Raw genomic sequence first — 12,913 nt, 5'->3', positions numbered from 1 at the left:
GTCCTGAACCAATATCCTTATATATAGGCCAATCATATCTTCCGCTCTCCAGAAAAGAAACCATATCATCTCTGACACTTCGAATGGATGTTAATACTGTATCCATGTCCCATATATATTGTATAACTCATAGTACACAATTACAGCGTAGCGTCTAGAGTTAGTCATTTAGAAGTAGATTTTAGTATTGTTATTCTTGTCTATACTTGCCATACATTGTACCTGTTGCAATTGTTGCGCAATAAAGATTGATTGATTGATTGATTGATCTCCCTCCCTCCCCCCTCCCTCTCTCTCCCTCCCTCTGTCTCTCTTTCTCTCTCTCTCTGAAAATTTTTGTTCGCCCCCCTCCCCACACAATTATTGAACCCCAATAGTTTATGACGTATTCGTGCCAATTTTTGCCCCTGTTAAAGTGCTGAGGCGAAAATAGGGAGTAAATGGCACAATTAGGCAACATTAGGATGTTTCCCGACAGGAAGTCAGCGGTCAGAAGAAAACCGTCTAGAAAATAGCCAACGTTTTACCAAAGGTAATTTTTCTCAGACAACTTCCTGAAATTGCAGGCGGAGTAAGAGGATAATTTAATTCATCCAGCGCGTCGGTTTTTAAAGTACTGAGAGGAGCAGCAAGTCGCCACAGCTATGTGATGTTTTGGTTAGGACTGACATTAATTGCCTGGAAATGATTTCTAAAATTTCTATTCAGACAACGAAAAACAGATTCAAACGAATTCCATTGATGAATAGGTGTATTTTGTACGTTTGTTGACTTCCCAAATAATGCTTTCTTTTACATCATGATCATGGATTATATAACATTTATAAAATCATAGTCCATACAAATCAAATTTGGTCGCCTATATAGTCTCCATCCAGTGAAAAACGAAACATGAGAGAGAGACAAAAAAAAGTAAAAGCCATTTTACCAAATCCAAAAGTCACTTTTATAACAGGGTCAATATCAGATTCTAGTCAATCACTATTAAACGCGTAGTAATTTCAGAGTAAACAGTCACTTCCATGCCTACTCAGATCGTGTGATGAATAAAGGTGTAGTAACGTCACAATGAGAAGCGGCCGCAGAAGAGTAAATAGTTCCCACCCCGGTCGTGTTCTCCTCTTCACCGTAGGAAATTAAGTGCAGTGATTGGCTGATGGCCAATTGATATGCAAGCGGCCATTTAATCCTGTCAGCCGGCGGCCTGTATGTGGTGGGACGTAGTTAAGGTAGGAGTGAAAGTGACCGCGGTGAGAACTGTCATACCAGTGCCGAGGGTTCACCACAAACTTTCTTAAGAAGATATCGTACTTTCGTGAATGTCGAAGTCTGAGAGGAGACTCTAGGATGACTTCGTTGAAATCGCCGTACAGCATCGAGGGAATACTCGGGCGGACTAGCCACCCCTCCCGAGGGAGCGACGGAAGAGGGTCGGTGATCGTCGCGGGACTTGGGTTGATTGGGCCTGCTCCTGGGGCAAAGGAGGCGCGCTCTATCCTCGTGCAAAGTACGTACTAGACTTCTTTCTCTTTCTCTGTCAGTACCTAGTGTCGCTACCAAAGTTTGTGTGGAACTGTGCCTGTGTGCATAGCTGTTCTCATCATTTTGCACGCTACACCGACGTTAAATAGTGGTTTACGCAGCTCGCTGAGCCGTTACCATATCACGCCTGTCCCGCTGAGCTAGTCAGGTCGCCACACTTCGCTCATCAGTGCTAAACGACCATCAGATACGCTCCACTACACCAGAGAGTCGTCTAGTTTGATTACACTGTCTTTAATACATGTTTGTGTGGCTAATGAGTTAAGTAAATAACTCCTGTTGATCTGCGCCCCGGGAATATTGTACACAACGGTTATCATAGGCGGTTAAGCGGGAGATATTACACAGGTCGTTACCGCTAGCACGCGATGGGACATTTCGCTTCTTCCGTCTTTCAACGCACCCCTTACGTTACGTTGATATAGAAATACAAGTGATTACGCCACGGTTTGGCTCTTCTCCCCTGCGCTAACCCGACCCCACTTTCCCCGCCCGATCCGGTTGCATTCTGTACCGATTGCTTTACAATTAGATTACAGAAAAACTATATATGTAGTAAGGCGGACGGTATAGTTTAATACGCATGTATGCCAAGTATGCGTCCCGCGCGCATTGCTCTTTCCGCGGGGTCCGTAGCCGGGGCAGTCATTATCCCCCGTTGTATTGCTTTCTGGCCCGACACAAACGAGTCCAAATTGCCCCCCTTTGTCGAAAAGCTGGCGTAATGCGGTAAAACTTTGCCCCATTTCCGACGATTTTCCCCCGCCGCTTTCTGGAGTGTTTAAGAGCGTGATAAGGGAGACCCCGCCGAGATATGGATGGGGTGGGCACAAGCTGACGATGTCTTGTATCACGTCGATTCATTCTCACGTCTGAGAAGCTAGAATTAAGAGCAGATATCTGGCATTAAGGCAAAGAGTTGCATACGAGCTGACGATTTTTGGACGAAGATTCTTTGATTTTAAAGTGGAGCCGTTACGGCTAAATGCCGCAGATTACTCAAAATTTCATTACCACAACAAAATGCTTCTAAAACTCAATTTTCCTTTGCATTTTCTTCATTGGGTGGGGAACTGGACTTGCGTTCATCATTCTTTCAATGTCTTTGTTCTTTATTACATTGTGTTAGATATTTCTTTTCCTTTGAAGTTCAATATATTGGATTTCATTTCGTAATGGTCTATGTTTTGTAAGTGGTAGCATAAAACTATGTCTTCGTAACTTGAGTGCGATATAGCTTTGTACTGCAATACCATCTTTGATAATGTTTCAATAAAAAAATAATAACAATTTCGCAGAATACGCAGCGAACCGGAGGATCTAGTTGTCAGGCAGCCTAATTTGGTCCCGTATTTTGATGGATGTGTCAATACCTTTGCCAGTTGTCAGATTCTTCAATTACAACCCGCGCCACGAGCGTCCCGCCATCATTTACCGGCCCCGGGAGCTGAAAGGTGCCAATTACGGCGTCGTAAAAAACTAAATAGCGCCGCCGCGATCCAACTGCCCTTCTCCGGGCCCCCGGAGAGAACCCAAAAAGGTTCCCTAAAAACCCAAACTCAAACTAAAACTCGCCTGAATAAAGAGTAAATTGCATTAATTCAAAAGCAAACTTTCCCCGTGGCTCAATTCTCGCCTTTCTTTGCAGAAAATTGCGGCGGGATGAATAGCGAGGTGACGCCTGTCGGCAGAGCGGCGGGGAGGACGGACAATAGCGGGGAAACTGCCGCCCTGGATTTCTCCATGAAAAGAAAATCAGCAGAGGACAAGGCAGACGTACAGCAAGACTTAAACAGCAACCATTTCTCGGAGAAAGAGATCAAACAGGAGGACATGGAGGGGGAGGACAGCGGGAGCGAGAGCGACTGTGGCCCGCTGGGGAGCGACCTTCCCCCGTGCGGCAGCCCAACAAGCTCCGGTCCCGCCCACGAGGACAAACTGAACGATCTCTGTGACAGTATCAACGGACAAGTGAATTCTTTAGCCGGAATTGACTTGGAAAACGGCGGGAAAAGGAAACAAAGACGTTACCGAACGACGTTCACAAGCTACCAGCTGGAAGAGTTAGAACGGGCCTTTGCCAAGACCCACTACCCCGACGTTTTCACCAGGTGCGTTTTCTTCATTTCTGAACTAAAACTTGTTACCTCAAATTAACAACTGTAGAATTGACATTTACAACTTGATTAGATGCTTGATAATAAATGTTGAATTAGCACAATTAAGGTTACAAGGTCATGGTATGGATGTAAAAGTGGTAACTCATTTGGAACTAACAACATACTAGTGTATGGTTGTTGCAACCTTTTGCAGTTTGTTTATTTGTGTTATTGGGGACACCACAAAATGATGAACACCAAAGATGGTGGTTTAATAGCCGAATTATTATTGTTATTTTAATTCAGAGTGAAGGTCTGTTTGTTTGTGCATTTGCGGGCCGGGTCGGCGTTCTCGACCGGTTAGAATGTCCGGCAGGCTTTGAGGAAGTGACAGCGGCTCCGGCCGTGAGTGTCCCCTACAGACAGACGTGAGGGATAAGAAGGGACCGACAAGTCCATAAGACCTGAGTAGCTAATGACATCAGGGGAAGGGGAAGGGTGACACCCCGACACCGTTACTCCGACAGTTGACGGGCCCGTTACACTAAAATTAGCCGCGGCAGTATTTTCCCAGCTGCGCCGAGCGCGTCGGTTCCCCGGGTTTAATTTCACCCGCGTAAGATCTTCACTTTCCTGATATTAACTCGTACAGACCAGAGGTCGCACCAAACGGACAGGAAAATTGACCTTTCTTAATGTGGGATTCTGTCAATGACATTAGATTAAAGCGAACATGGGTGGGCGAGCAGGCTACCCGGAGAGACAGTTGTTCTAACCACGCTGAGGCGTCGTGCCGGGCAGCCGTACTTCATGTCCGGATAGACCAGCCTTACAGATCGCTCATACGACGATAAAAGCACAGAGCTTGGCACAAATGTTCTATAGTGTGTAAACATATAACTTGTGTACAACCACAGTCCGCCATCAATTAGTCCTTGTCCTTTTTGTTGTGTTAATTTCTTCTCTGAACAAAAACAAGTTCTAAATAACACGAAATAATTCTAGGACTAGGGGTGGAGCCATCGCGAACTTAAATTTCCTGCATATAAAAACTTATTTTGCAATATCTTTACCCTGTCGGGGTTAATACTTGGGCTCTACACTGTGCGAAATCGTATCTGTAAGCACACCTTAAAGAATGTGAAGGTATATGCAATGAAGGTATATGTTTCATGTAATGATATTGGTTACAAAGCAAAATCGGGCCGTAACTTGATAATCTACAAGAATGTTGGTTAAGTCATGGCTATTTCTTAATCAAGACTGAGTAAGTATCAATACAAACATAACGGTTTTATGTCAGTATAATACAGACATATAACAAAAGGGACAAAATACAAAATCCTTACGAGAACATTGATAGCACACACATCATAGCAGTATAAGAGAAGTGGCTGCCATTATGCCAAACATTAAGAGCCACGACCCATTTTAGCAACCAATTCTTATATAAGCTACTCTAGCAATAAAAGGAAAATTAAGGTCCTGATTCTCAAGAAACGTCTAAACAAGTATCTTGTCACCAACATATATTTCCGGAGCAAAACCCACTTGTAGCACTTGCATGTTTACAGCATATTCCAAGAAAATATAAACAAAAGTGGGCGGACTGTTCGCTATAACCTGTACGTTTGTAGTGACTGTTATAAAGTAATGAACAATACACGTCTAATCTTATAGATATCAATGAAGCAAACCACATGCAAAAATAGATTCATACTCCAGAAACCACTAAACAAAACACGACGAGCTAATATCACTCTCTTATGAAAGAAACCATATAAAATGTGGGCTTGCAAGTCAGTCGGAGATGGTATTGCGTGTTGTATTTCTTTGCATTTCAAATCCCAGCTATTGAGTCATTCGTGGGGGTACATTCTCATAACTAAGTAAAACTAACAACAAAGTATATTCTCTTCTTTAAGGTATTGAAATTGTGCCAAGAAGTGTCTGTAAACACTTAGTTTGCAGTATATTTTACGACGTAGATAAAATGTATAGTGCAGGCTATATTCCGATGCAGTAATCAGAAAAAGATTTACAGGCGAATTCGAAACGGACGTCACGAAAAATACCTCACCCTGCACGACCGGGCGTGCTGTTATTTTAATCCCCTCACAGCCAGCTGGATAGAATGGTTTCTGTGTGCTGCAATTTTCTTATACCGATATCAATATCATATCAATAACTGACACCCACTCTCCACCACTAGAAGCCCTGACTAGAGACTAGAACGCCAAGAGACCAAAGTTTCGACAGATCTCTCAACGAATTTCATAGACGAACAGCACTTTACTCATTTTTTTTTCTTTTTAATCAGTACATCTTGAATCATGTCCAATTGTAAAATAAAGGGTCGCACAAATTCAATTTTGGCCGCTCAACCATCGATGTGTAGAGGAAAAGAGTCGTTTCAGGCAAGGCAGGGATTGGCTCGATATTACAAGTACGAATAGATAGTTCTTAAGTTAGTCAACGTTCCCCTTTCCCACGCCCCAAGTTGTCAGACATTATCATTGTCATTAATGCACTATTTCACGTTTAGCATTTCGAAAAGTCGTTTTGAATTACGTCTGTATCTGTATCTCGGAAGTGAGATCGGTCTCTTAGAGCTATTGCAACAATTCAACTTAAACTCTCAACTTTTCTAAACTTTCTCCTGTTATTGACAACCTGGAAAGAAAAAAATGGAATAGAATTATGATTACATATCTTCAGCTGAAAGTGTGTGCAAATAAAAAGCAAAGTATTGAATATCACCATAGAACTTGATATTCACTTTTTTACTCATATCCGTTTTACGCATCATGTTTAGACTATATTTCGAAGAAAACTGATATCATATATGATACATATGCAGAAAACATGGGCATTTTTGCTCCGTAAATAGTGGAGGTAGGTAGGGTACGTTTACCAGTACTGTCATAGCATCACGAGTATTTCATATCGTGACAACCGTTAACATTTTTAAACCCGATGCATGTTACGGCGAGTTACCATAGCTTCGTCAACCATAATCCTACGATTCAGTTTTATAGTTTCTTCTTTGAGCGATGGTCAAGGGAAAGATAGAATGTACCACACACGACGAAAGTCAAAGAAAACTAAACGATTGTTACCACATTGCAAGCACAAGAAAGTTGAAAGATTCATCGTGAGCATTATCTGGGTATATTCTTGATATGAATTGTTATTTTTTCGTTTATCCAAACAGCCCGGCCGGGCCCCGGTTTGGTAATGTGACCTCAGCATAACGGCGCATGTATGTTATGCTCTTATCAATGTTGTGTACGTTTTGTTGTGATCCGTACGTAGCCTAGTGTGGCAACAGTATGCAATAAAGGTTTTTGTGACAGTGGCTACTGGATCAATCCTGAAAATGGAACCAAAATACCCTAGTTACAATACAAAGTAATAGATACATTTTCACAATAACTATAGATCTATTTCTCATGGGGACAATCAGCGCTTATGACAATGAACGACCGCAAAGCTTCCCAACAAGCTAATTAACTCTCAGACCCCTGGGTGCTGTTTTATCGCAAAATAATTCCGAAAAACAACCGTTTCAATCAGCTGAATGTCATGTGTTGATTTAATTACAGTGGCGGTCATGGTGTGTTTTACTGATGCATTGCGAGCCGATGACAATTGAAACCTACGGATTGTTTTATTGACGTAACGGTCATAATGAACTGTGATGAATGAAACTACTGAACGGATGGTAGATTTTAACGACATGTGCGCGGCACTGGTATGAAACTGTTCTTTCAGCTATCTTGATGAATGCAACATGTAACACTGGGTTCAAATTCTTATTGCCGTTCAAACGTTCGATGATGACCTTGCCCCGTTGTTGACTTTTTGTATCCAATTATCTATATATCTATCTACTTCTCTTTCCATTAGCCAGAGTGGCACACTTGCTGTCTGTGATTTCCAGTGAGACCCTGGTAAATAATGCTGAGGTCACATTTCCAAACCTCGATTAACAATTTATATCAATGATATACGCAAATAATTCCTATTATTGATTTTTGTGCTTTGTTGCCTTTTATATAATACTTTTCGTTCCACAAGACTGTCCGGCCGGGCCCCGGTTTAGACATGTGACCTCAGCATTAGAGCTTACAGCAAAGAAAATGTACAGAGAAGTCATAAGCAAATAAACAGTCCGTGGATGAAAAGACGGTTGTTGTAATTTGTTCCACCGCTAACTATAACGTGTTTCCTTACAGGGAGGAGCTAGCGATGAGGGTGGATCTAACCGAAGCAAGAGTACAGGTAAGTTCCTAGTCAGTTTTATATTATGTTCAGTTTGGCCCTGCTATCAACTGAACACATGTACAAGCTAGGGAAAACGTAAAAATCGTTTCTTGTTTTGGAATCTAAAATCCGTTTATTGTTTTGGAATTTGTTGAGGGATTTGTCAAATTTTGGTCACACTGCTTATTTCAGATTGGATGTAATAAAGGATACAGTCACAAGAATCGAAACTTAGTTACAAAATGTGTGGGGATATTTTGACTCCCAACAAAACAAATGAAACATACACAGATCGACATAACAGCGGAAACAGACTAGTTGTAATGTCGCTCTCTTTTGAACATCAATGGTGCTTTTCACTAGTGTTCAACATCAAAGTACACAAAGGTTTTGTCAATTTTGAAAATGAGTTTCACTTAGTCATGGAATGCTCTGGATATTATATTTATCCAGCCATTCAAGTACAACATACTTCAAGGGACTCGATGCTACAGATAGATTTGAATGTATCTTTAGATGCAACAACTCCCACAATACAAATGTAGGTGACAAAAGACTGTTTTGTTACTTTACAAAATACCAAAAACTCATGATTATCCCACTTGATTGTAACCCTTTATCAAAGACGTATGCTAGACCTTATAGTTTTAGTAATAAGGATGTAAATATCTATTTTATATACCTCTTAGTTATCTATGTTCAATAATTGTTAGCACACATCGTACAAGTACCGTACGAGTACCGTACCGTAAGTTCCTCATAATGAGCATGGCACGGAAAACAAACAACCAAAGGGCATGTGCAGCTACATATCAGATAAACCATATTCACATTGAGTTGTTTTTCTTCTAAATTAATACGAGAATGTTGAAACGTTTGAAGAAAAGTTTAACTGTTCTTGACTTTAGAGAGTTTTTGTCCCCTACAGCCGGCTCACTCCGGCAGCTCTTCCCGCTCTACATGACACACACATCCCGGGACATAATCACCCACTGCCCGCCGCCGGCCGTCCAAATTGCGGCGCTAAAATTGTGTCCATTTACGAGGCCCAATTATGCCCATTTTGTTCCGTCGGAGTAAAAGGGGAAATGGCAATTCTCCGATAATGAACCGACTCTTAACGTAAAATGGCTCCCAACCCCGGGACCTCTTTCGACGGCAAAGATTGCCCCCGAATTTTCTCCCTGATTTCAGCGGGTGCGGGGAAATTTGCTTAGGGTAATTTGGCCTAATTCTCGGGCTATTTAAGCAATTATTGCCGACGTTTCGCGACGGGACAATTTGATTGCAGATTGTGTCGCGGCGCTCGGCGCTTAACTCGTCAAATTGCCTCCCCGCTAGAGGAGAGATGCACCGCCGCTCTTCGGAAATCTCTGTGCCCCTGCTTTGTCTTGGAAAGCAATCCATACCCAACCCTCTAATCACGCAAAATTGAAAAGCGGGAAATTACAGGGAAAGCTCATTCAATTTTATTAGCATTCAACAGGATGCGTTACTCGAGTCGATGTAATTTCGAGAAAATTGCCCGAAATTGGCAGTTCTCGAAACACAATGTGCAAATCTAATAGTACGAAGGGAGAGATGGGCTCCTATGAGTGACAGTCCGCTTACAGGCGCTCCTAAAGGTCCTGCCCCTCGTCAGAGTCCTTGGGTCAGTATTCTCCGTGTACGAGAGCAAAATGACCCCTCATTGTTGCGTTTGCCACTTTGGGAGTTGATAAACTTGTCAAAAGTTGAAAAGACTCTGCGATGTCCCAGCCTGATGTATGTAGAATTAGGTGGATGTGTATTACAGAGTTAATGAAGACCGTCTGCTAGCGAGAGAAAAGAAGCATAATCACCCTTCTTGAGTGACAGTCAATCATTCGCACTCTTAAAGCGCCCAGTTGGATGTATGGCGTGTTACATGACTCTTTATTTCCATTAGTTACTGCCCAATTGTTCGGGGAAATGCAGTTTGTGACGTCTTTATACCAAAGTGGCAGCTGCAGTTTTCTACAGTAGTTAATGTCTCGTGTGTTCGTAAAGATCAAAAGATGTAGTTGTTTGGACGAAGCTTTCGCGTTTATGAGCTAGATACAGAGAAAATTAGTCCGAACTTTTACTGGTGTTCACTGTAAATTACAGTCTTGTCTCCACTTGCAATTTGCTTCATATACAGATTGTTTTCTTTATACGCAGTTATAAATAAATCATAAGTTGTGTTTTATCCTACACATTTCAAAACAGAACATGTTTTGATCTTTCCAACCACGAGTATTCCAAATAAAGAAAAACAAAGCCCTTAGGCATCACTTCAACTTAATTTGCTATCTACAAGAAAAAAACAACATCATCATGATACTACAAGAGGAGCCAAAATGGGGATCCTAGTGTCCTTTTGAATTCATACTGGACAGTAACCTCCTTGACAGTACTAGTCGATCGTAGTCGACGTCCCTAAATATTGATTATGAAAACACTAAGGCAACAACTATTCTTTGAAATATGTATGTATATATCAATGTATGATGTTCTGCGTCAAACAAGTGTAATTACAACATGGCCCGTGTATGTGTTACAGGTTTGGTTCCAGAACCGGCGGGCTAAATGGCGGAAGCGGGAAAAGGCCCAGGCCCAGCAACAAGCTCAGATGCAGCTGCACCACCCTGGGGGCCTCCCGGGTGTCCACCCCTACCTGGACATGGGCTGTGCTCCCCACCACCCCGGGGAACACCCCCCGGGGGTCCCCGGACTGAGCTGCCCGCCCCTGTCCCCTCTCCCTCCCGCCCTCCACCCCGGATCGTTCCCCCTCCACCCGGCGCTCGGCGGCGGGCTGCTCAGAACGCCGCTGGGTCCGGCGGGGTTCTCGCCGTTCCTCCGCGGCGCCGCTCCCGTGCTCCGCCCGATGCTGCAGGTGGACGGGCTGCAGGCGCTGGCCGAGTCCGACCGTCGGGCCTCAAGTATCGCCACTCTCCGCCTGAAGGCCAAGGAGCACTCGGCACAGATCGAAGCGCTGGGACAACACGCTAAAACTACTCCACTCAAGGAGGTGTGCTCGTGAGGACCGGACGACTGCAGGGGCGGGCCAGTTGGTCGTTCAAAGGACGGGCGATGGACTTATTCTCTTCAGAGCAAAAAGAATAGGCCAAATACAAGGACGAATGATTTTCCAGAGGAGTTAGCGACTTGCCTTTTGACAACGCAGGGCGATGCTATGTAACTCTATGACCAACTTATTCCTCTGCAAAATTATTCGCCCTATTTGGTCAATTTCTTTTTCAGTGTTTAGGCGACTCAAGGGGTCTAGTAGCGACTACACAGAGAAGGCCACGTACCTTACTCCAAAAAAATCTCCCTGTCGAAGAGCCTACCAATGTCCCATATTTTGTCTCTTTCTGGATTTCCCTCAAACCGCACCCTCCAAGTCTCGTTAGAACATCAATTTGCCCGCCCAATTTTTAAGATCTTTAACCGGCTTTGCTGCAATGTCTTAAAAATATCATGTCTGTCCAAGTCTTGTGAGTAATTACCCCGGCCGTGGGTCTGTTGCGTTGCTGTTTGACCCAGTGTAAAGCGAGTAGAAACGTATTGTGCAATCTTGTTGTCGTTGTTGTTATCTGTGAATATCTTATGCCAGTCAGTTTTCGTTGATGTTGTACCATACAAAGAATTACAAAATGTAGTTACAGAACTGACAATCTCTTTTACATTACGTGTCATTACGATCTCTACATACATGCGTTTTCCCATATACACGTACTTGTGTTATGTCAGTAGGGCAAATGACAAATTCTAGTCTTCAACCCCGAACCCTGCTCCTGAGAATAAGAGGAGATGGGGGGATTGAACAACAATTTGACAAACAAAATACAAATGTACAAAACGCACGACTGTTACTTTCTTTTACTCTAACTCTAGGATTGGCACCTTTTTGGAACAAATTTCCAAGTCGAAAACTTCAAGAGGCCGTTTGGGTGCACGGGCTAGGCTGTTCTAAACCGACCAAGCCATGCCACCGTGGTCATATCACGTAAAACATACATATGGCAAGAGACTTGTCTCACTTGTACACCTAGAAAAGAACTCACCCATACCGATTTGGATACTCTCAGAATAGACCTACGAACTGTCCAGTCTAGATTACTAAACTTCTAAAATGTAGAAGTTTATGTAAATGTGACCTTTTCAACATCGTCGGCCTGAAAAGTATAGAAAAGGGCACAGTTAGAGGTAAAATCAAATGCGTGGTCTACGGACTACTGACCGAAAATTGACCCCCAAAATTTGCCGGGCTAGAGTTTCCATGTGTCAAATCGTCGTAAATATACCTGACTTCTGGAGGTTACAGAAAGACCTACAGCATTGGGTGGAGTCCTGGCCAAGCGGACAAGCTACTGATAAACCAACACTCATTTGCTGGAGCTAAGAGGATTTAACGCCTTTGTTTTAGATAATTATCCCCAACATTCTTGTCTATGTTTAGTTTCTTGACAACGTTAATGTTAGGCATACTATATGATGCCATACAATGTAAAATCAAAGTATATATGGAGTCGTGAATATGAATTGTAATAGTTTATATATACGTAATTGTTATGTATAGACCCGTGATAATTGTAATTGGAGGAGGGTTCTCAAGAGTATCAGGCTTCGCATGTAACTATATTTAAAGATACCCTCGTGTAATTTATTACGCAAGAATGTCAATATCTCCAAGAATGGTGTCCCGCTACACTCCATGTAAGTGGCGTTTATATGCTTGTAAGTGGTCCGTATCCGTACTGAAATTTTGTCCATTGTTGTATATTGTGGAAATTTATGGATGTCTTCAAAATACAGTATCTATAGAAGTCGTCTCCACAGTGCCGTTGATGTATAGAGTTTTAATTCTATGTGTAAATACAGCTGCGAGGTCTGTAAAAGATTGTTCTTCTCTACTTAGCTTCTTGGCTCTTTGTAATGTTATATTTTATTGACCCACTCGTTTGTGATGTAAAGGATTGTCGTTTGAAGGAGAAATTCGA

General features: G+C 42.6%; 1 protein-coding gene across 2 annotated transcripts; it reads left to right on the top strand.

The window, feature by feature from the left end:
• Positions 1–1,193: 1,193 nt before the first annotated feature.
• LOC109487046 (aristaless-related homeobox protein-like) lies at positions 1,194–11,926 on the top strand. Of its 2 annotated transcripts, none has more exons than XM_019790993.1 (4): positions 1,194–1,250; positions 3,191–3,653; positions 7,880–7,925; positions 10,471–11,926. In XM_019790993.1, the coding sequence occupies exons 2-4, from the start codon at positions 3,205–3,207 to the stop codon at positions 10,948–10,950; spliced, it is 975 nt and encodes a 324-aa protein (XP_019646552.1). In that variant the 5' UTR covers positions 1,194–1,250; positions 3,191–3,204; the 3' UTR covers positions 10,951–11,926. The 2 variants fall into 2 exon arrangements, with proteins under 2 accessions (XP_019646552.1, XP_019646551.1); XM_019790992.1 differs by lacking the exon at positions 1,194–1,250 and adding an exon at positions 1,264–1,507.
• Positions 11,927–12,913: the final 987 nt, after the last annotated feature.

The sequence above is a fragment of the Branchiostoma belcheri genome, unplaced genomic scaffold (assembly GCF_001625305.1).
Source record: "Branchiostoma belcheri isolate BF01 breed outbred unplaced genomic scaffold, Haploidv18h27 scaffold85, whole genome shotgun sequence".
Lineage (NCBI taxonomy): Eukaryota > Metazoa > Chordata > Leptocardii > Amphioxiformes > Branchiostomatidae > Branchiostoma > Branchiostoma belcheri.
Note: the sequence above shows the minus strand (reverse complement) of the source record. Positions and strands in the feature narration are given on the sequence as shown.